General features: G+C 44.8%; 1 protein-coding gene across 1 annotated transcript in view; it reads right to left on the bottom strand.

Annotated features, from left to right (window-relative positions):
• Positions 1-24,558, bottom strand: part of FBXL13 (F-box and leucine rich repeat protein 13) — a 1,406,730-nt gene that overhangs the window by 164,151 nt on the left and 1,218,021 nt on the right. The window contains exon 19 of the mRNA XM_086967348.1: positions 6,655-6,789. Coding sequence (XP_086823474.1) covers positions 6,655-6,789 — 135 coding nt within the window. The remainder of the gene's footprint in view (positions 1-6,654; positions 6,790-24,558) is intronic.

Raw genomic sequence — 24,558 nt, 5'->3', positions numbered from 1 at the left:
TGCAGAGCCTGCATATGCCAGCGGGCATGCTTTACCAGGAGGATGCAGGAGGTCAGGTGACCCAGAAGCTTCAGAGTCAGTCTCACTGAAATCCAGGATAGTGGTTGAAACATCAGAATCCTAGCCTGAATATCATAGACTCACCGCTCCAGAGGATAGGAGTGGAATTCTACTGTGTCCAAAGTTTCTCTGATGAAAGGAAGAAATCCGAGAGGGAGTCAGGTGTGACCAGGGCACATTTATAGTGAACTCCAGTAAATGAAGGAGGTCTGCTGTAGACTAAAGTTGGGTGACAAAGGCCTAGGGCAAGCCTGTCTTCAACAGCCAGTCATTGAAATAGGGGAAGACTGGAGCACTTGACCTTCGCAGATGGACTGCAACCACCACCATCACTTTTGTGAACACCTGAGGGGCGATGGTGAGGCTAACAGAGGGAACAGTGAGCTGAAGGTGCTTGTGGCCTACTGGGAACTGCAGGTAACATCTCTAGATCGGCAGGATGAGTATATGGAAATATGCATCCTGCAAATTCAGTGCTACCATCCAATCTTCAAGGTCCGGGGCAGACAGGACTTGAGCCAATGCAAGCATTTTGAATTACTCTTTTTCAGGAAGTAGTTGAAAGGGTGCAGATCTAGAATAGATAAGAGTTTTCCGTCCTTCTTTGGTACCCGAAAGTAGCGAGAATAGCAACCATGACCTACTTCTTATGTTGATACATTGTGGCGTGGCTGAGAAGCAGACCAGGACAAGTGAGTGGTTTGTTAACGGGGTTGAGGTTTTATTGATAAGTTGTTCAAAACAGGGGTTTATGGGAATGGTAGTCCAGTTCTCAACCAAGTGGTTAGGGGAGTGGTAATCCAGTCCTTCAAACAAGGGTTTATGGGAGACGTAGTCCGCTTCCTCTCTAATCTGGTGGTGTGGACTCGGATGGGCCACTGTGTTCCCCCTTTTATGGTTGGTTTGGTAGGCAGTCGCCTCGTTGGTGGACAGGACCGTGGGAAAAGAAAGAAACAACAGAAGTGGTAAGGAAGGGGTTTCTCCTTCCAATAAATGTCGCGAGTAGCGAAGGGAATGTAAGGGAATATAACACCACTACCATCACCAGTGTTTGCAAGCGCTTTTACATGAGCACAGGTTAAGCCCGGTTCTGGAACTAGGGATTCTCTCCCTTTACACCCCCACCCTTATGTTCGTTAATGCCGTGCCCCACAGCCAACCCAAGGCGTCCTCGTACCTTGTTCAGCCACGACCCTCCTGGGCTGTGGCGGGAGTCTCCGCGTTGCCAGGTAGGGTCTGGCTGCCCGTCTCTTTCTCCTTTCGCTTTGTCCACCGTGGGTGTTTCCTCGACATCGGGTGATTCCTCCTTCTCCGTTCGGGATGGTCCTGCGTCGTTCCACGGTGGTACTGCGAAGGTCCCCACAAGCTCCTCTTCCTCTCTTGCTCCACAAGACGGTCCCAACAAACGTCCTCCACCTCCGGCGTCTTCCGTCTTGAAGTGTTGGAAGTCATGTGACTCCGTCACATGACCTGACAAGCCGAGGGATTTAAAGGCATAGCACTCCTCGGGGAAGGTCTGAAAACACAGAAGGGAAGAGGGAAAACAATGAGGCGAAAAATGTTCAGTTGAGGCCTCCAGGGACTGCACGTCCTCACATACATCCTCGATGCTCCTTTGGCTAAAAGGGCCTGCACTTCTTGACGCAACAGGGAGAGATGATCTTCCGTCAGTCGATCTGAGGATGGTGGCACGAGTAGCGATCTCTGTACCACCATGGCAAAAAAAGCCCTTCCTCCATAGTCACACTAGGAGGAGAGACCACGCTAGTGCCTGGAGAGGTGTCCAGGACAAATCCGGCTGCGCATGTCCAGTCATGACACATTCCGTACCTATGGGACCCAAAGGTACTCCAGAGGGGTCAGTTCACCCAAAGATGAAAAGCACAGCCTTATAGAATTATTTCGATTGGGTGGGGGTTGCTTCGACTCTGACAAAATTCTGGGAGGCGCAGAATTGACCCAGGCTCCACAAGAGAAATGTGGGAGATGAATTTGTACGGGCACGGTGAAGTGAAAGAATGCTTCAACTTCTTATTCACTTGTTCTTGTGGGACTTACTCAACGCCACTGTGATTGAATCAGATGGGACTTCAGCTCATTTTCTGTTAAAACCCAATGATGTTAAGAATTTTACCATCATCCTGAGTGCTCTTGACTGCAGTGAAGCCGCCTTCAGCAGTCAGTCATCAAGGTATAGAAATGCATGAACTCCCAGCCTCTGAAAAGGGGCATCAACTGTTCGAATCACTTTCATGAACACCCATGGGCCCTAGGTGAGGCCGAAGAGGAGCACAGCAAATTTAAAGTGTTCCTGGCCTACCTTGAACCACAGGTAACACCTGTGGGACTGCAGAACAGGTATATGAAAATATGGGTCCTGCAAGTACAGGGACATCATCTGGCCTCCCTTGTCCAGAGAAGATAGAATCTAAGCCAATGTGAGTAGAAAAGCATTTAGATGCTGAAGGACCAGGATAAACCTAAGTCGCAAGTCCTTTTACGGAGCAAGAAAGTAATGTAAACCTTTGCTCTCTTAAATTCCAGTGCCCATTCAATGGCACCCTTGGAGACAAGAGATGCAGTTCCTGTAGCAGGACGGACAGATGCTCCTTTGAAATTTGTTCTGCTACATAAGAAAGTTAAGGTGGGAAGGAAAACAAAGGCAAGGCGTAGGCCATTTGACTAATCTACATGACCCATCTTTCAGATGTCATGGATCGCCAGTGGGGGGAGGAAATAATGACTCCTGCTTCCCACTGAAGTGGCTATGTAGCCGTTATTCCAGAGATGGGGAGTTAGAGGACTGGTGCTGCTGCTGTTCTGTGCGATGCCTACCGGTGCCATATCCGCGGTTCCATAAGGGTTGAACAGTCTGCTGCATCACTATTACCTACAAGTTACTACCCTCGAATTGCTCCTATATTTCCAGATGCAGAAGTCTGTAGGCACAAAGAGTGTGATGTGGCCCTAGTGTCTTTAAAAAATTCCAGCACGGAGTCCGCCTTCTCTCCGAACAGTCCAGTCCATTGATTCTTGGACATAGCTAGATTGAGAGTGCCTTTGAAGCACAACACTAGTGCCAACTGCTCTGCGAATCAAGTCTTTGGTGTCCAGGTCTGTGACAATAACATATTTTGCAGTATCCTGCCTATTGTGGATTGTCTGAGCTAGGGCAGCCCTAAAGTCCTCTGGGACTGCCAGCAAGATCTCACTTGTCATGTGCCATAAGGAATGTGTGTAGTGGTCTATGTATGTATTTGGTATTGTTATACCGCAAACCTAGCCAAAAGGCAGCAGAGCGCTGTACTGGGTAAATGAAGTTGCATAAGGGCAACAACTGATGTGATGTAGTGTTCTTTAGAGAGGTATGTCTTCAAATCTTTCCTGAATTGGAGCAGGGTTGAGGTCGTCCTGGTGGATATGGGGATGTTCCATATCCTGGGTGCTTAAATGAAAAGGGTCTATTGCCTTGTTTTTTCTTTTTGACAGTTCTTAGTCTGCAGTCTGATGGTGTCCTACCTGAAGGTGTGCAGAGGACCACCAGAGATGGCAAGATTGTCTTTAAGATAAACGGGGTGCTGTTTGTGATGGCCTAACAGGAAAGCTGCATTTATGAACCAAGCTGGAAGATAAAAACATCTGGCTGCTAAAAGCATCATTCAGTTTCTATTCTCTATCTACACAGGGATGCTCAGAAATTAGATGGATTTAACCTTACATTTGAAGCCTGCACAATGAGACTTTCCTGAGTAGGATACTGGGTGAGAAAGTCTGAATAGCTGGCACAGGCCTGTGCCTCCTGGATACTTTCCGGCTAACAGGCAGACAAGAACATGGGGCCTCATTTATGACTTTTTGCCGTAGGGCAGCGCAGCAGGCCTTCCTGCTGCGCTTCCCTACGGCAAAAGAAAAGGGCAGGAATGCGCTGGATCTATAAGATACGGCGCATTCCTGTCCTTTTCCCCTCCGCCGGCGCACAATGGGCTGCCTGCGCCAGCGCAGGCACCCTTGCACAATGGTGCAAGGGTGCCTGCGTTGCGGGGGGAAGATTATTTTTGTACAGGAAGGGAAACCTTTCTGTACAGAAATAATCACAAGAGGCTTTTCCTCTTTCTATGTGTGCTGTAGAATGCAGCACACATAGAAAAAGGAAATACGAGGAGAAATAAAGTAATTTCTCCCTGTTGTGCCTCCCTTACGCCTCCCCTGGGGAGGCGTAAGCTTTTGGCACTGCTTCAGAGTTACGATTTCTCGTAAATCTGGGGCAGTGTCAAAAGGCCATGGATGTTGCTGGGAACGCCCCCAGCAACACCCATTGCACGCCCCTTTAACGCAGAACACTGCATTAAAGGGACTGATATTTATCAGGCAGCAGTACGCCACAAAAACTGGCGTACTGCTGCCTGATAAATACCACGCTGGCTTCTGCGCCACGGAACTTCATGAAAAGTGAAGTTCCGATGGCGCAAGGGGCCTCATAAATGAGGCCCCTGGTTTCAACCACATAGCCATCAAAGCATCCATGAGAGTGCCATTGATTGGGAGAAAGTGCCCGGATGCTGCTGGCCAAGATTGGAGAATCTCCGTTAGAACATTTGTCTTGGTCTCAATTAAAGATAACTGCAATACTAGCACCTCAGAACCTCTACTGCTTACATTGGTAGCCGATCTGGACACTCAAGCTCTGTTTTAGGGGAGGTATCAAGCCCACTGGAGTTTTGCAAGTCAAGGTATAAGGCATCACCAACATAATTAGGTGGAAGTACGTCACCCATCCCGCATCATCAGGGGTACCGCCTGTTCTGATATACGGTCAGAGCCAAAAAGACAATGAAGCCTCTGCTGGTAACTGTTGCGGTAGAAGCCTCTGGTTAGGATGAGGTAGCATGACAACTAGTCGCATTTTAGTTATTCTGTAGGGTGACATCGGTTGTGCTCATGCCGGCACTTTGGTTTGTGGCCTGCCACAGGCATCAGCACTGGGTCATTTATCGGACTCTGCAATGGCGTATGTGCATTAGAAACTAGCGTGGAAAGTGTGATCAATAAGGAAGCTTTTGGTCACACAAGATAGCATCATTACCAGAGCCCAGTAACAAAGACAGACCTTGTGGGGGTCCTTAACCAACATCTGCTTGCAGTAGTCTCTCCAAAGTCGGTTTTAAAGGAGACATACTCCCCAGAGCACAGTTGGAGAAACAACAGAGCGCCACCTTCTTGAATACGGATGGACTGCTGAAAAAGTCCATCTGATCCAGTCAGGAATCTGTGGGATATTCTAAAGGTGAGGACGCTGCAGTTAGAAGTATACATTAGAAGGAGCCATTAGGAATGATGCCCCAACATAAACTGCCAAGAAAATAACCACCTCAGATGTGTTAACTCCACCCACATACAGCATTACATACCAGTTGACTGCTTTACTTAATTGTACTCCTTGGGGCAGATGTTTGACCGTTTTTTGCAGTAGCAAACGGGAATTCGGCCCATTTGCGACTGCAGAATTGGGTCTGCCCTATGCACAAACCATATTTTGCGAGTCAGTAACCTATTAACGAATCGCAAAATATGGTTTGCGACTTGCTAATAGGAAGGGGCATGCCAAGGGTGTCCCTTCCTAATAGCGAGTTTCAATGTAATGTATGATTGTTTGAAACCGCATTTGCGCCAGCAAAACACCCGCAGTTTACCACCTACTCCAAGTAGGTGATAAACCATTCACAAACAGGAAGGGGTCCCCAGGAGACCCCTTCCCCTTTGTGAATGGGTGCGAAAATATTTTTTAAGAGCAGGCAGTGGTCCCAGGAACCACTGCCTGCCCTTAAAAAATGAAACTGAAACGTTTCATTTTTCTTTTATAAATGCATACCGTTTTCCTTTAAGGAAAACGGGCTACATTTTTTTTAAAAAAACAACTTTAATTAAAAAGCAGTCCCAGATATGGTGGTCTGTTGACCCCAGTAGGTCACCATCCCTGGGATTGCTAGCCATTCCCAATGGGGTTTCAAATTACGCTTGCCTCATGAATATTAATGAGGCATGCAATTTGCTAACCCATTTGGAATCGCAATTTGGGACTCGCAAAAGTGAATGGTCATACTTCTGGCCCCTTTTCTCTTGCCAGTTATTCAGTGCTGCGTTGCTTCTTTTCTGGGTTCCCGCTATTCTAGTATCACTATATACATACAGATAGACAAGCAACATTTTGAGGGGAGTATAACTTTTGCTTTCCACAAGTGCTATTGTTCCCCATTATAGAACAATACAATTGGGAAATGGCTCCCTGTGCACAGAAGCACAAAATGCTGTATGTTGCAAACTGCAGTGGCACCCCTTTAATCGATTTTGCCACAGTGAGATAGTAATGTCCTTGTATCACTCTCAACAGCCATAACATTTTGTTAAATACTTCCAACACCACTGTTTGTTCACTGCGCTCAGGGTAATGTGTAGTGATTACACTTTCTTTTCACATTCCAATTCTGAATGCTTATTGGCAACATGAAATAACCAGCATTGTGTGGAGCAGCACCAGATACTATGCAAAGGTAATTTCTTGCAGCTGAACCCACTGAAATCAGCTCTTCCACCTACCTTAGGACATCCAGCAATGTTGAGCGATGTGATAAAATGGCAGCAGAAAGCCAATGATTTCAAAGTCTGGTTGGTTATATGGAGACAGTGGGAGATGTCTAGCCGTTCCACATCCTTTGCCTGCTGACAAAATTTCTGGAATGTAAAGCAAAGTTAAAATCAATATTGACTACTTTCCCTCTATTTCTGATACATGCGAAGTCACACAAATGTAGATGCATTCCATTATTAAAGAATATTAAACATTTGTAATGGGATTCAAAACTGTTAGAATGAAGGGACTGATTCACCAATCCCTGCTCTCAGAAGTCGGTTATGTACTCTTATAGTTCTCCGCTCTGATTTTCTGAAGATTCAGAAACATAGCCAGCTGTGCTGGAAATATATGAGAGTTATAGATTTTGAGGCGCGAGTGTTTTGACCAATAGTTACTCATGCAGATTTTCCACGAGGTGGAAAATTAAAATGAATATATGAGGAAGAAATAATTTTCCCTGTGAAAAAAAAAACTGCCCCCTAAAAACACCAGAGTGTGTGGTCCCTGTCAATTACCACATTGGAAACATAGTTTCAGCAACATTTTTAAGGAGCAACTTTGTATATTTTTTCTGGATTGGAATGGCCATGCAAACTGTATGTGAACAACTGCTTTTGTACATGTTTTTGCAGGGAAACCTTCTGTAATTAACACTTTCCAACAGTAATATTAACCTAAAATAGTGGAAAACATCATCATACAAGCCAATATTCTCCATCCTAAGTGAGTGCCACATAGCCTGATCCTGTGATTTTGCATGTGGAATTTAGCACTCCAAATGTATTGTTTTGTGTTCATAAGTTGTCAGTTCTTGCCCAAAACATGTATTAATCCTCCCTATCTTTAAAATAATTTACTATTTTTGGTTCACTGGATGGTGCCGCCTTCATACTACTGGAATATAATAACACTAACATTTCACTTTGTATGTTAGAAAGTATTACAAAGGTTTGAAAGCTCATCCTTTGTAAAATAGTGAGGAAGCTTTTGTGTGTTTTCACTAAAATGTTAATAAATAATAGTTGATCTGCATTTGATTCACATTAATATAGAGCTGTTGCAATTGAAACAAAATCATTAAAATGTTTTTTTATGTATTTTCCTGGATTAATCTAACTAGGCCTCTATGCCATCTTTGTTTAAAATGGATACTGCATCATGATGTCATTATCTGTTTATTTTCTTATTTTACACTACATGCAGCTAGATGCACGCTCTATATTTAGTATTCCATACTGTTTTCTAAGAATTCACTGGAGGAAGCCTTATGTTACTTTTAAGTCTCTTCCTGTCTAATTATTGTATTGCATTAATTCACAGTTGCTTTCTGTTATTTATGCAACTTGTTTGTTTTAACATCTCCAGATAATATTCTATGTTAGAATAATGGTCACACCATGCAGACTTTGCAGCTTCAGTGATTTGCTATGACAACAATGCGGTCATATTGTGATTGGTGGAGCCTTCCCACAGCCGTGCTAGGATTGGTGGGTACTCGATTGTTTATTTTAATGAGTTTGAGTCATTTTGAGTGAGAATATTAGGTGTTGTATTGAAAAAGCCTAAAGCTCTGATCGTTTGTTATGGAGGGTGAGAAGATTTCTCCAGAAGGTTCTTCTGCATTCTAAATGATGACAGATGTCATACTCTATATGTATGTGTAGTTGAACGACAGGCATGCGTTTAGTTCTAGCGATAAGAATATGCAATTTTCTTTTGAGGGTACCTTTAACACTAACAAGTGCAATTTCCTGAGATATGCAATGTGTGAGAGAAAGCCACAACGTAGACCTACCTTTGATGTATTAAATGAATGGGATCGAGTGACCATAAAAAGGAGAGAAAGAAAATGAAGAAGTAGTTAAAAAATTCAGTGAGCCACTGGTTGGATTTCAAATGGGGCATTCAGAAAAGTGTGTGGAGAAAGGATATATTGCAAGGTGTGAGGGTTTGTTAATGAATCGAAAAAAAGGAAATTTGTGATTCTAAAAATTAAAATTAAAAAAAGAAGAAATTGATTCAGATGAGGATGATATTTTCCAAAAATGAGCTGCTTAGTTCTAGACCTCCTCTTCACACAGATGGTGCACAGGTACAGACACAAAGACCACCAATCCCTGATCAGAGTGCAGGTGACTCATGTATGAATACACAAGAAATAGGAGTGCTTGTTACTGCAAGTGGAAGTGCTCCTCGGGAGAGTTCATTGTCAGTTTTGCCTGTTCCTAGTGGGATAACAACTGATGTGGATACAGTAGTCTCTGTGGTTCAAGTTGTAGCTACTACATCACCTGCGACGAGAGAAATTAATATTCCTATTTTGAAAACTGAATGTTGAGAGATTTTGCAAAGTACAGTAGACACAAAAAGATTATTTGTATATAATTCAGATGAATTAAGATATGTGTTTGTAGAATCAGAGAGGTATGTGAATGAGGCTCATGATAAGCTTGAAGATTTAACAGAAACATTTGATGTTGATTTGTGCAATACCAGGAGATTGCGTTTTGAATTGACTGGGGCGGAAATAGAAAATATGGGCCTAATGAATGTACAAGCTCATAATAAAGACTTATGTGACTTCATAAAAAACTGGGGGTTTGAAACAATACAGGAAAAAGTGGAAGAAGAAAGTTGGTTCTAAACGTAAAAAGACTGATACAGAAAAGAAAGCAAATGTTGCTATGAGTGAACCTCAGACAGAAATGATTTTGACAAAATTTCCTTTGGCAGAAGTTCCAGGAGGGACATATGTACATATGCTTGGTCCAGGGGTGACCTCCATGCTTTTACGACATTTTTTCAGAAATTGAGAGAGGAACCAGACAAGTGGTGCACAGAAGTTAACAGATTAGTGACTACCCAATAGTAACTATTTCAAAGGTGCTTTCGATTGATTTGAAAATATTGTTTAAGATCGTCAATCCTAAAGATTTGTAAACAGAATGAAAAGCTGTTGTTTCATGGCTCACGGAGGAACTGTGAAGAGTTCAGCCAAATTATGTCCCAGCTGATCTAGTTATGAATAAATAGCAAGAAGTGATAGATCATTTGAAAAAGAAGGTGCCAGAGAAAGGAGTGAATTGAGCAAAAATATTGAGAGCCACACAAGAGTTGAAGAAATTAGTGTATGCATATTACAAAAGATTTAGGAAGATTTATAGTATGTATAGTGGAGTCAAAGAGCCAGAAAGAGAAGGCATTAGTTGATTTTTTTCGGTTTTCATTTTGGGTTTGCATCTGGAACCTAGCTCTCATATTTAGCAGAGTGTAATGTGTTGACAGACCAAGGGCATTTACGACGTACGGAAGTATGCCTAATATTTTAGTGACTGGTTTGACACGAATCAGGAAAAGATTAAGGAGAATTTGATGATTGCACTGGAAAAAACCTAAATCAAAAAGGTGCCAAATATAACCTGCTGAATTCAGATACAGACTTTGTGCCACGTAGGAAACTCATACAGGCTTCTTTTAGTGCTAACATAGTTTAGTTAGAGGCAAGAAGGGAGGGGATGGAGAACAAATGCAAGAAAATCCTAAAATACCATTATAATGTTGCACATATTTCTAATATGCTGTTGTGAGGAGATGCCCTTTATGCAGGCTCTCCCCCCACCTTTTTGCTCTACTGTGCTGAATTTTCATGCTGGTGTAATGACTGGTGTAATGACTGTAATGCACTGAACTCTACTAACAAGACCGCAGTGCATGTGCTCTAACCCATAAAAGGAGTATGTTTAATTGGCTTATCCTCAATTGGCATAAGTTAGCTTACTTATAAGTTCCTAGTATATGGTAACTGAAAGTAGAGTGTCCCCTGTGGACTGCAGCACTGGTTGTGCCCCCACGAGTGTGGAAAATTAAACATGACACCAAGCCTGCCATTACAGGCTGACAGAACAGGTTTTCATCTGCTAACTCGGCTTTGCAGTTTAAAGAAATGGCAGAACCCAGACCTCCTTTTTAAATATTTATAAGCCTCAATAGCCCTAAAGACAGGGTGCATTATATTAAAAAGATGGGTATGTGTTTTAGAACATTTTCCCTAGTGTTAGTTTTACTGTGGAAAGGCTAGTAGCCCCATTGGCGCGTACAGAGTTACACACCTACAACTCAGCAGTGCCACCTTCCGAATGGGACTATCAAATTTGATACTTCATAGTATCAACAGAATTGTTACATTATACTTAACTTGCTGCTCAAGTAGAATTTAATGTAACTTTTGCACAAATGACAACTTTAGAAAGTTGCTACTTAGTTGCCCAAAGTTTCTAGTGATCGTTTACGATTACACACAAGCTGCTCTCCTTGAGACAACCAACTGCCCATCAGGGTAGAGGTGTGAACAACTCTCTGGAAGGAACACAAAGGATCTGCAGAGAGCAGAAGTGTGATCATCACCTGACAGGATACCCATTTTGGGGCTGAGACCCTAAGTTAAGCTTCAACGGGGAAGCTGCCTTTAAATCATAAATGAGGGGCTGCTCCTTTGTTCTAGAAGACAGGTTGGCATCTCGAACAGAGGAAGAAGCTTTAGCTAAATCGTTTTTTTCCGTGGTCATGTAACTCCCAGGTAGCCATATCTCTGGGATGGGCTAGGGAACTCCACACACCAAAGAAAAGTGTCTGCCATGTTGGGGTGGGTGGAATGGTGCATTCTAGACTAACCACATACCACAATTTGCAGGAAGTCATCTCTAGGCAGGAGGGGACCTGGTAGCCTATTGGCTAGTAGTCTCAACATACCCAGGGCAAGATATAGGCATAAAAGTGCCACCCAGACCTTAGATCAAGTCTGTGCTGGAGAGAGGATGAAGAAGGACTGTCTTCCTGTTCCCTGGACCTAGCAAAGAGAGGCTGCACTGATGACTGGACTGCACCTTCTGCACATTGGGCAATCAAAGAAATGACTGTGCCTGTGGTATCCTAGACAGGAAGGTGACTCCAAGAGTCAGTTTGGTGACTCCCTGATACAGCTACAGTGTCATAAAAGCTGAAGAAGCTTGCCTTAGAGAGTTGGTACCTAGGAAAACCTTTGCACCACTCTATGCCACTGCACTGTATGCCACTCAACTCAACTCTGCACTCTATGCCACTGCACTCAATGCCACTTGACTCTAAAGCACTGCCCACTATATCACTCAAATCTACGCCACTCCACACCACTCTACACCACTGCACGCTGCGCCACTCCACTCTGTGTCACTGCATTCTGCACCACTTTAATCTACGCCATAGCATTCTACGACACTGCATTCTTCTACGCTATATTCAAAGCTACTGCACTCAATGCCATTATACCATGCAACAATTTATGCCAATGCACTTTACACCTGTCCACTCTACCCTATGCCACTCTAGTGTAGGCTACTCTATGCAACTCTACACTATGCCACTCCAATACACGACACACTCTGCTATACATTCTACAACACTCTACTCCACTCTTCGCCATTCTACTCTACAACACTCCAAGCCACTCTCCTCTATGCCACTAACTTTCAGTTATGCTGAAGAGCAGCCACGCTGGTGTACAACATGGCTAAAACACATTGGCAAAGTCAATAGCACTTGCAAAGGGGGGACCTATTGGCTTTGCCAACGCTTGTCTTTTTTATTCTGTGTCATGGTCAGCATATGCCTATTCTGCTGTACAGATGGCAAGTACTTTTTTTATTACCTCTGAATTATGATGTTTTAGAGGATATGGTCTAGCAATCCTAATACTGAAAAGAAAATGTTACGTTTTTTTAAAGGACTATGCGGGGTCAATTCTCAAGTATGATGAAATCAGGCACAACTTGATTTAACCATATGCTCTAGTGGTTTATAATTGCTGTCCTCTTGGGTTCTCCCCGCTTCAATTATTTCACTAGGGCATCCAATTTGGCTGCTGATGAGTAATACATAGTGTGACCACCACCTGTGCCTGATTCTTGAATGACGGTGGTAAATCAAAACATTACACAGACACAATACTTCATTCCCTAGCAGTGAAATAAAGTAGGACGCATTTCTCCTGTGCATAGACCAATGGTTTGACATTTTGTGCTGCAGAATCATGCAGAAACCTAGAAAGGTTGCACAATAAAAGCAGGCATGTTGATAAGCTGTAACGGGGTCGGGACGGGTGGCCGGGAAGACTGTGGACCCCTGATGATGCCTACCCTTCTGCCCTACAGTCGGAAACACAGAGGGATGACTGGAACACACGACAGGAGTCGTATGAGGAAACATCCGCTGGTTCCTTTAACTGGGTGTACGACGAAACCACGCCCGCCTCTGACGTGGACGCTGGATGGTTGAAAACGGGGGGAAGCCCTCTACGCAGCGTGTGACGTCACCAACGGCTCGAGAGAAGGCGAGGAGAACGCTACGAAGGGACCCGAAGAAGACGGAGGAACCGGATTCCCGGAGAGTGGAAGAGAGCCAGGAGGCCAACGACCCGGTGTTCCGCCGAGCCGCACTCCCGAGGGAGGAGTGTGGCTTGACAAGGTACGGCGGCGTTGGGCGGCTTGGGTGGGGAGAAAGAGTGCCCCAAGTGTATAGTGTAAAGTCACACCGTTCGTGCCTTTCCTTTTGTTTTTTCCGATACCCGCTTTCCCCGCATCTCCCTACCTTTCCTTACCTCCCTCCCCTACCTCACTCCTGTACTCTTTGAAGCACAAATCACGAGAGTGCCTGTACGACTGCACGTCCACACGGTGTCCCGTCACTACCACTGGGTTCCCCTTGGGTGAGGATTGCTATCAGACTTGCAACTAACGGCCTCCCTTTTTGTCCGTCTTCTTTCCCCCTGGCTCCACCATCGCTACACCGGGGAAGGCGATTCCGAGAGGACGACGTGTGCCCAGAACCCTGGAAAAAGACGGCCTCACCACGGATAAACGGGAGTTCGCGAAAGAGAGACTTACTTTTCGTACAAAACGAACTTTGAAAATAAAGCCAAGTCTAATCAGATATTCTGGTCAGCCTCTTCCTGTTGCGGCACCTGTTCCAACCAAAGTCAGTGTTCCCAGCCCCCCTGCCCCGATTACATAAGCATTCCTCGGGTAGTTCCCCAAAGAACCCATTAAGTCGTTCCTTCCTTGGGTGTTAGCAAACAGAAGGTGGAGCAAGCAATGGCTGCTGCGTTTCAGGCCTGAAAGAGGCCAGCTGCTACTGAAGTGCATAGAGAGCACTTTAGTAGCAGCATGATGGTTTGTAGGAGCTGAAAGAAGGTGAACTCTGGAAGCACTTCATTCAGGTAGCAGAACACTTGGAGATTTTGGTGCATTTCTTCTTAGTGCAGCAAGGCAACATATTGCCACACAAATGAAAGGATGTAGAACATCAATTATTTACCAGATTCCTAACAAGATTTTATACGCTACAAGATTTTGCAGTGGAATTTCCTTCTAATATCATAGTGGATTCCTTGATCACTGGATTTTTAGTTTAAGGCACTGTAATTTCAGAAGAAGCATCTCCTGTTGACCCGGCAGATAAAAAAACTGAATTTGGTGGTTAAGAGATCATATGCAGCTTCTAATTTCAGCTTGCACTAATGCAAACTATATGATCCAATCTCTCCTTAGGGAATTTTAAGTAATGGCAGATCACACTGTGCAGGGAGTAGACTTGGCTTCTCTATTATGGACAAAATTGGCCATTTTCTTGTCAGACATTATGTTTTGATTCGCTTTGTGCTAAAAGAGCTGCCTCAGGTTCTTCAGTTGCAGAAGACATTCATAGATGTTGTCGTAGAAGGATGATGCGACCCAGAAATCTATGCAAATTAACTGGTCCTTTTCCAGTCCCAAGTGGTTTGGTCCACAATCAGAAGATTTACTGAAACAGTCACTGGAGAGCATGAAATTAATAACTCCAGTTCACCACAGGCCGAGTATATGGCTTTACGAGAGCTGTTGGTCAATCTACTGTTCAGAAGAAGTCTGAATTTTGTTCATGAGATATGGAGCAAGTCCATTTTAGTTCAGACTAGGTATCATCAGTTTGGATATTGAAGGGGGCTAGGTGCCAGCCAAGATGGCTTCTTGTAGCAAAGCTCTAACTCTGCTGCTCCAACTTTTAACATTAAATCCTCCTGAAAAACCTTGGAGCAACCATTTGAGGGTAGCTGGACCAACTTCCCCCACAGACTCCTCTGGTGATTCCAGCACCAGAATCAGAGTGAGGTTCTGCTGGATACTTCTGTGCTGTAATTAGCAGAGTCCCAGACTGGGCACGGGCTGCAGAGGGCACCCTGCAGTACGCTGGAGAGGGACTGCTACAGCATGGAGGATCTCTGGGGACTGAGGAGACTCGCAGAAGCCCATGGCACCCTGAAATGCATGGGAAAACTGATTCACACCTGCAGGGCTGAATGGCAAGGTGAGCCACGAAATAGCCCAAATCCTACTAGACCCTACCAACACTTGCCCACCCTCGTTCAGGCACCTCTCAAGTTTGAACTATTGTGTGAGACTGAGTGGCATTTAAGATGCTTCTGTGCTCTACCAGGTCTATGCCATATATATGAAGCCTGCTCACACCAGCGAGATGGCTCAGAAAAACCATAATTATTTCCTCCTGTGCCTTCATTCAGGCCTGAGGGACGCCCAGTGCGGGGACCACTCTCCTGGCTGAACACTCGCAGTACACTGCTGGAAAGTCCTTCTGGCCGAAGGCCCTCACCACCCGGCTGCACCTGGTTCTCTGCAATTGCATGGGCCTGCGATAAACACCTCCTGGTATGTCTCTAGACATTGATTGAGTCGGGGACAACCCACCTGACTGTCCGGCCCTTCATGCATATTGCTGCTTAGCCAGAGGTCTTGTGAGAACTTCAGCAGCAATGGGAAAAACAGATCATAGCAGAGCAAGCTCCTGTTTGAACAGCGGAAACAGATAAATACACATTCTAGGCCAGCTTCTCCCACACCTTGCTCCAACGGAGACCAGAAACGGATATGATATCGATCCTCCAGGAGATGAAATGCAGTCTCAAGGAGACTGGAGCAAAAATCAACCATTTAAATGCAAGAATAAACCTGATGAAGGATACACTAGATAAGCAGGGGGAGTGTCTCAATGAAGCAGAAACCAAGATTTTCACTCTCGAAGATGAGGCCCCCACTGCTAAAGCTACAATGCACCGACTTGAGCAGGACTTATTGAGAGTGATGACCAAAAATAAGGACTTAAAATCACAGTTGTGTAGAAACAACATCCATATAGTGTGACTAACTGTTCCTTGAGTACTTACTGGTGGAGTATTTTGGCCAAGGGAAGTTCTATAAAACGTCTTGTAGTGGAGAAGGCTCACAGATCCCTAGGCCCTCTGTGCTATGGAGCAGTGGATAGGTGGCACTAACCCCCCTCCTGAGCAATGCACTTATTCGCTAAGCATGGGCGGAAAATCCATTCCGCTCGCGGATTTTGCGGATTTTCGGTAAATTCGCAATCCGCGAGATTCGCGAATTTCCCGCAAAATCCGCGAACGGAAATCCGCGAACGGGGATTGGGTCAAAAGTTCAAGCTGACTTTTGTAACTCTTTTAGAATGGCACCAGCAAGCTGCCAGAGCCATTCTAAAATAGTTACAAAAGTCAGCTTCAACAGGAAGCTCTGATAGATAAAATAAAGCAGGTGCTGCTCAAATTCAGTTACACGATCATTAATCACCCCCAAACTTGGGGTGATTAATGATTGTGTAACTTAATTTGACCTTCAACTGGAGCACCTGCTTTACTTTATCTATTAGTGCTTCCTGTTGAAGCTATTTCTCGCTATTTTAGAATGGCGCTGGCAGCTTGCCGGCGCCATTCTAAGTGGGGCTGAGGGCAGAAGGGCACAAAAGTGGGACAGAGGGCAGAAGGGGACAAAAAATGAGTGGAGCAGAGGGTAGAAGGGCACAGAAACAAGTGGTACAGAGGGCAGATGGGCATTAAAAACAAGAGGGTGGCAGTGATTAAGCAGGCAAAAAAAAAAAAAGCGAAATTGCAAAGCGCCTAGCGAACACCCGCAAACACGCAAAGCGCCTCGCGAACACACATAAATAAAAAAATCCGCAAATTTGCGCAAATTCGTGAATTTTGCGGATTGCCAATTCGCAAATCCGCAAATTCGCGAATTGCCAATTCGCAAAATTCGCCCATGCTTATTATTCGCACATTTTTGGGATGTATGTGAAATGTATGGGTATGCACTGAAAGTTTGAGCATTCAGTATGGGTGGGGGAGGTTGGGAGTGGGGCAGTCTGTTTTTATTGTTTCTAGTGGAGGCATATGTATTGCAATTTTCATTACGGCTAGACGGTATTACTCAGATTCCAGCCAGACTTGCCAGCCAAAGACTAGAATAGACAGGGTCAAAGTGATCACATGGAACATATGTGGTTCGGGGAACCTGTAAAAGAAACGTCAAATTCTGGCATAAATGGACAGGCACAACATTAAGATTGGGTTCTACAAGAGACACCCTTGGGGGTCAACCGATGGAAAAGCGTTCTCACCCACGTGTCGGAATACTTGCTTTGCCTCATACAGCACTTACGCTAATGGTGTAGCCATACTCCTTATAATATCCTTGAGATTTAACCTGCTATTTCAACATGGGGGCACAAAGGGGAGGTATCTCTATGTAGAAGGTACACTGAACGGCACTCATGTTTGCCTACATTGAAGGGGTCACCAGAAAGTTTCTTCTTGAACCCACTGGCACACAAAATAGTTTTAGCCATTAACAGCCTGGTGGCAAGTGGGAAATATCTGAGTATTGACGGCTCAAGGCTAAGCACACCAAAATGTTTAAATTAATACTAGCTCCAAACTTTGCCATACATTATAAAGAGGCAGCGGAGAACCAAGAGATGCACCCCACTAGTAAAGAGGCAGTCATTTCAGCAATACTGAAACCTTGCAAGGGCGGACAGTTTTTCCAGTTCCATAAACTACTATCCTTACTGAATCTGGATAATATGATACCAGTGTGCATCATTGCAAACAGATTGGCTCCATTAATGTCTGTTTGGTACTGCTGGAACAATCGGAATTCATTCTGGGCAGGACCCATTGAATAACTTGCAAACTTTTTTGGCTGTCATGCTCTAGGTTCGTCCGGAAGTAAATGCTGTCTCCATGATCCTTGATGCCAACAAGGCATTCACTTCACTTAAGTGGCATTTTCTGTTTGTCCTGCTATGTAGACTAAGCCTTCCCTTCAAAATATTGAACTTAATCAAATATATACTAACCACCTTGCACGGATCTGTATTGATGGTTGCCTCTCGGACCAATTTCCCATTGAAAGGGACTTGAGGCAGTGGTCCCCCCTCACGCCCTTTTTATTCACTCTTCCCATGGAGCCATTGGCTACCTTGTTTCAAACTAAACATCCCCATCGGGGACTCACCTTCCCAAATAATCGTATATTACTGTTGTACGCTGATGACACACTGTTCTTTGAAAAAGACCCAGACACAAATCTTGCACCTCTGACAGCTGAAATAGTGCAGTGTGGTGAAATGTACGGCATGCCATTAACTGATCAAGATCTGAAATGTTTCCATTAACCGCAGCAGCCTGCAGGCCAGCAATAGACTCTCCCTTACAAGGGCCTGGTGGCTCAGTCCGATGCTCAGGGATCACACTCCACAGAGACAGGCACCAAATAATAGTGGAAAGCTGAGGCCCTGCGCTTGCTAAATTAATTGAGCCAATTAAGAGGTGGGTACCACTCCCACTATCAATGGCAGGGTGGATTGCACTGAATGAAATGCTGGTGCTCCCCTCCTCTTTATATGTATTCCCGAACGTCCCAATACCACTGAACCAGGATTTTGTTTTCTAAATTAAAAACAGCTTTGACAAGGTTGGTCTGGGATGGTAGCAACCGGAAGCTGTGTTGGGAGAGACTTACACCACCTTATGAGCAGAGAGGGTTCATATTAGCAGATATGGAAAAATATTACCATGCAGCTCAATATATTCCATTTTAGATTCACCAGACTTATGATGGTCCTTATAGAAAAAGATCAGGTACTGCCAGGCGAACACCACACCTGCATAGTACGAGATTTCGGAGAACGATTCAAACCATACCGATGGTCCAATGTCTGATGTGCCAACTGGTCTAGCTGGCCATGAGCACTTACACTAAGCACACATACTCTCCTAAACAACCCTTGTCTCCCTTCAAAGCTAGACAAAAGAGTGAAGCGCAGGTTGAAAGATGCTGGCTTGCTTAAGTTGGAGCAACAATGCGTAGATGGTAAATATCTTACTCCTGACCAATGCCATGCTGACAAAGACACCATACCACTTGGCGTTTTTTGCTAGAATCCGTCTGGCCTACCTTCCCAGAAGAACCACCTGAATTCCCTCTACTCACCCAACTCATTCAAAAACGAGATCAAAGAGGCTGGGTCTCCATTCTGTACATGAAGACTTGTACAAGTACTAACCTTCAACCCCTGGAGAAATGGAAGACAGATATGTCTCATGATATAGGCATAGATGTATCAATCAATCAGGGGTTTATATAGAGGGGAAGCGGCCCCGGATCAGTCGAAAAGCCAGGTCTTGAGGTCCTTCCTGAACGTGTGCAGGGTCGGGGAGCATCTGATGTTCACAGGGAGCTCGTTCCAGGTCTTTGTTGCAATGTGGGAGAAGGCTCTCTCTCCGGTTTTGTTTCTGCGGATGCGGGGGACCTCTGCCAGGGCGAGGTCGGCGGAGCGGAGATTCCTCTTGGGTAAGTGGAAGGATACTCTCTCGTTGGGGTATTTGGGTCCGATGTTGTTGAGGGCTTTGTAGGCGTCGGTGAGCTGTTTGAAGGTGACCCTCTTCTCGATGGGAGTCAGTGGAGGTCGCGTAGGTGTTGGATCATGTGCTTGTGACGCGGAGTCCTGAGGACGAGTCTGGCTGCGGAGTTCAGGATGGTTTGGAGTTTGTGTAGAAGAGTTCTGTTGATTCCGGCATAGAGGGCATTGCCGTAGTCGAGTCTGATGGTTATGGGTGTGTGGGTGACGGTCCTTCTGCAGTCAGAGGTCTTACGGAGGATGCGAAGGCAGTTGAAACTGGTGGAGGCGACGGCGTTGATCTGGCGGTTCATGGAGAGAGAGGACTTGAGGATGATGCCAAGGTTCCGGGCGTAGTCTGTAGGGGTGGGTGGGCTCCAGAGGGCGTAGGGCCACCAGGTGTCGTCCGAGGCGGTGGTGCAGGGTCCGAGGATGAGGACCTCGGTCTTCTCTGAGTTGAGCTTCAAGCAGCTGTCTTTCATCAGGGCTGCCACATCCTTCCTGGATTTTTTCGAACAACAGTGGTCCCACGCATTCAAGAATACACCAAGCAATGAATATAGACAGAATCAAATCTATATTTAGAGCGACATGTCCAGCCGGACAGAGGTCTTTTCAAGTTTTACTCAGTAAACAAATGATCCATACAGAAAGAATACCTTCCACAATTCACCAGTGTGGTGCACAAGCCTGTGCCCAACACTTAACGGATCAGATACAGAAGGTAGATATAGGGACAGAGAAGGGTCTTTTAAAAGGCAAGCAAACGTTTTCTGTTTAAAATACAGTTATACAGAAGTATCAGTAGTGCACCATTACAACACATAGAAGTCAAGTTATGTATATGATGCTAAACAGGTCGACGGCGTTTCAGTCCCCCTATTAAATCATGGGGACCATCATCAGGACAAACAATAGTTGCCTTAGCATTAATTAACCTCTAATTGCCAGGATGGTACACTGGTATTCAATCAACGGGTAAGAGTATCCTGTGTTTGAAACAACGGCCCAGAATCAGGCGCGAGTAACCGCATTGCAATGGCGACGCCAGGGTGGAACCGGTTTAGTCGGTCTGTCAGTGGTATCCCTGGCGTGCTTGTGCCTGGAAGCAGAGTCTGGTGTCTTCGGGATTCTTCATGAGTGAGAGGATGAGCTGAGTGTCATCGCCGTAGGATACGATGCTGCGCCCATGCTGTCTGTAGATGGGGGCGAGGGGGGCTATGTAGATGTTGAAGAGCATGGGGCTGAGTGAAGATCCTTGGGGTAGTCTGCAGTTGATTTCCATGGGTTCGGAGAGGAAGGGAGGGAATCAGATCGTCTGAGTTCTGCCGGAGAGGAAGGATTGGATCCAGTCGAGGCCAGCTCCTTGTATTCCCGCGTTGTGAAGTCTGGCTGCGAGCGTGCGATGTGAGACGATGTCGAAGGCAGCTGAGAGGTCTAGGAAGTATAGTCTGGAAGTATAGTTGCTCCCAAATTAAACTCTTATCTATTAATTATAGGCATAAGTTGCTCCATGTTTATTAATAGATTATAGAGTTCACCACTGTACTTACATAGAATAGACCCAGAAAAATACATGCAGTGCCCTCAATGCCGGTTGTGACCCCTCCAGCTTCATTCACCTTGCATGGGATTGCCCTCCGATCAGACATTACTGGGTAAAACAATTTCCATGCCATAACATTCAGTGGAAGCTAGAGTTGCCTGCACCCCGCTGATGGCATTGCTGGGCTACACTGAACATATTCTGAAGCTGAGCAGGCGGCTGGTGGAAATGCTGATTCTACTGGCAAAGAAAACAGCTGACCTGTTCGATGAGGGCCCGCTCTTTTTAAGGTCGACAATTGACAGAAAGAGGTTGCCTGACGCCCGTCCACAAGACATTTGGGAACCCTTTAAGCTATGCTTTGAAAACTGACAAAGATATCGTTTTTAACACTGCCCATTATTATTACTGTGTCCACCATTTCGGTATTGATACATATACTTGTTTCAAGACAGCCTAGACTGCTGCTCAATGCTATTACTGATTCATGGTGCCCCCTTAATGGGAGGGTTTTGACTCTGCACATTTTGTAATGTTTTCAATGCATGGGTTACTGAGCCTATGACCTATGCCTCTGTGTGTTGGTTGAAATGTGTACACCCAAACATGAATAAAATAACGTTTTTTTTTAATTGGATATCGAATATGGTTTCCAATTCTTCCAGAGGATCTGAGTCAGCAAACCCCAGTCCCTTTGAATTGAAAACATCAGCAGGTTTTACTGAAGGTAGTCCAGGTTCTTTTGAGAAAAAGGACAATCATTTCTGTACTTCCAAAGTAAAGGGTTTGGGTTGTTACTCGATCCTCTTTTTTGTACAAAAAGCTTCCAGAGAATTCAGACCAGAACAAGTTCTGACATGGGTGAATTATGTTATACCTCAGCAGAAATTCAAGGTTGTAACTCTTCAAATCATCCTTCCTTTCATAAAACCAGGAGTCTTTTTAATGTAATTCGATTTCCTAAACAATTATCTCCACGTTCCAATTATTTCCAAATCCCAGAGGTATCTGAGTTCTTGTGTACAGAATTGCCATTTTTAGTTCTTACATCAGCACTAAGGCTTTACAGGTGGGTAGGAATCAGTCTGGAAGACTTTCTAATCTCTTCCTTTGCCTATTGAAGGGTCTGTAGGAAAGTCAGTCTGTGTGGAGCATTCTTCAAGATCGTGGTTTCCTTCTGAGTCAGAATAAATCTCAGCTGGAATCACTTCAGAACCTGAAATGTATGGGGGCTTGATTTTGGGGAGATCTGGGTCAAGTCGTTTTGCCACTCCACGTAAGTCAAAAGATAGTCATGTCTCTCTGTATCAACCTTTACTGTTCTGCCTTGGACACGATTGCATCTGCAGTCTCACATGTAACATCTGCAGACTTTTTGGGATCCAGTTTTCCAAGAGTACAAGTCCTTGATTCCAGCCACAACCCAAATAGGACAGTCTAAGCAGGGGGTTGCCTTTGAGTTCCACTCTATAGCTCGTATTAACAACTGATGCCAGAAGTCTGGGTTGGGGGAACCATGAGGGGCTTGTCAACCCTGGGTCTCTGACAGAGTTCAAACTCATTCAAATGAAGGGATATGAGGGTGGTTCAGTTCACACTACTGCATTGTTCTCCTGTTTTAACGGATCAAGCAGTTCAGTTTCAAACCGACAACCAGGTGGAGAGATCCTACATAAATCACCTAGGAGGAACATTATGTTGGAAGCATCTCTGAGGATTTGCTTGTTGGCAGAGAGTAATCCACTCCTTCCGCTCACAGCAGTATGCCTTCCATGGAGGAATAAATGGCCTGCAGGCAATGTGAGTCATGTGTTTCCTTTCCCAAACTGTTTATGCCTCAGTCCCTTCTCGTTACAACAGATAGCTGAGAGATTTGGAGCCCCATGGTTAGATCTATTTTGAGCCAGGAGAATGTGCTTATTCCCAGCTTCTGCATTCTTGTTCCATCTTGAATGGCCTAGGGTGGATTTCCCTGGTGGAGCTCTGGGGTCTACTGTGCGCCTTCCTTAATTCTGTTGATCATCGTGGTTTTCTGAATGATCGAGGAGCAACAGGCAGATGTTCTGCTTGTAGTTCGATGTTGTTCTTGTAGACCATGGTACTCTCTTCTTTTATGCCTGTCACGTCAGCCCTACTGAATCCTCACTGGCTCACCTCAATCACAGGAATGTACTTTGGTGGTCACCTCACAAATCCAGCACTCAAGATGGGCTTCTACTCTGAAAGTTTACACTTGACATTAGGGGAATTTTGAAAATATGTGTGCATTGAAGGGTCTGAAATCCTCTAGCTGTGACCTGGGTAAGGTTCTGGGTTCCGAAATTCAATCTCTTTCTGAGTTGGCGTTGCTCCTTTTGCATAGGTTTCTTTGTTTGTTTTTTAGAAGACCTGTGCTTTTTCACCAGTGCCTTCCAGGATACTTCAGTTTGTTCTTTGGTCCTTATGGGCTCAGCCTTCTAAACCACTGCAGATGGTGGATCATAAGTTCTTGTCAAACAAGCTTTTCTTTACAGTGGCAGTTTGTTCTGGGAAAAGTATTGAAGAGCTTGTTGCCCTTTTATGCTCTTACCCTTACTTAGATTCTTTTGGTACAAAGTGGTCCTACACCCAAGCCCTTCTTTTATTGCCAAGATTACTTCCTCTTTTCATTTGTTTTTTCCAGTTTACTTCCCATCTTCTTCCCCGGAAGAGGTCCATTTACATTACCCTGATTTGAATCTGGGGCTGTCAATTTAGGTGGCCAGCACATCCCATTTAAGAAGGATGATTCACTTTTGGTTACATTTGGGCTATCAGAGCAAGGTTTGCACCCTTCTTCATCAGCCCTAAGTTCTTGGCTTAGGCAGGCTATCATTTTGGCTTACAAAAGAGCTGGGGAGTTTCTTCCCGGTCTGGCTCAAGGCATTCAACCAGTGGAATGTCTGCCTCCTGGGCAGCATTCAAAGGGGCATCAGTGAGAGACATTTGTTTGCTGTCACTTGGTCCTCCCCCTTACATGTTCATGAGACATGATTTCCTTCATGTTTGGAATCTTTTTCGCCTGATTTTGCTGCTCATGTTTTAGATTCATCCAAGATGTAAAGTTGTACAATATTTAGAATTAATAAAGTTTGCTGTGGGTTTGCAGTATTTTAGTCTCTTGAGTGATTGATTACTGATCCCCTTTGTTTTCTTCTTCTTGGGTGCTTCCTCGCCAAGTAAGAACTAGGACAAGTATGTAACGGTCCAGTTCCTTAACAGTAATCTTCAATACTTCAAGTCCTAATCTTACTCATCACACACCTAGTTACCCTCCCTAACACCTCAGATTCAATTGGAGGGATAGATGACCATTTCACTGAGATATTGCTTGATAATACAGGAAGTGAGTAAGCTGGCTTCCTCCTTTTCTCGATGGGAGGGGTCAGTAAGTGGGAATAAAGCAATATTGAAGTACTGTTACTTTGTAGCTAGGATAGGTAAGCAATGCATGTGGGTAGGAGTAATTGCTCAATAATTAATGACTGTGACAAGCAAGTCTACGATGCGATTACTGAGTAAG

This window comes from Lissotriton vulgaris, chromosome 1_1 (assembly GCF_964263255.1).
Source record: "Lissotriton vulgaris chromosome 1_1, aLisVul1.2, whole genome shotgun sequence".
NCBI classification, from domain to species: Eukaryota; Metazoa; Chordata; class Amphibia; order Caudata; family Salamandridae; genus Lissotriton; species Lissotriton vulgaris.
The sequence above is the reverse complement of the archived record's forward strand: the minus strand, read 5'-3'. Positions and strand labels throughout refer to the sequence as shown.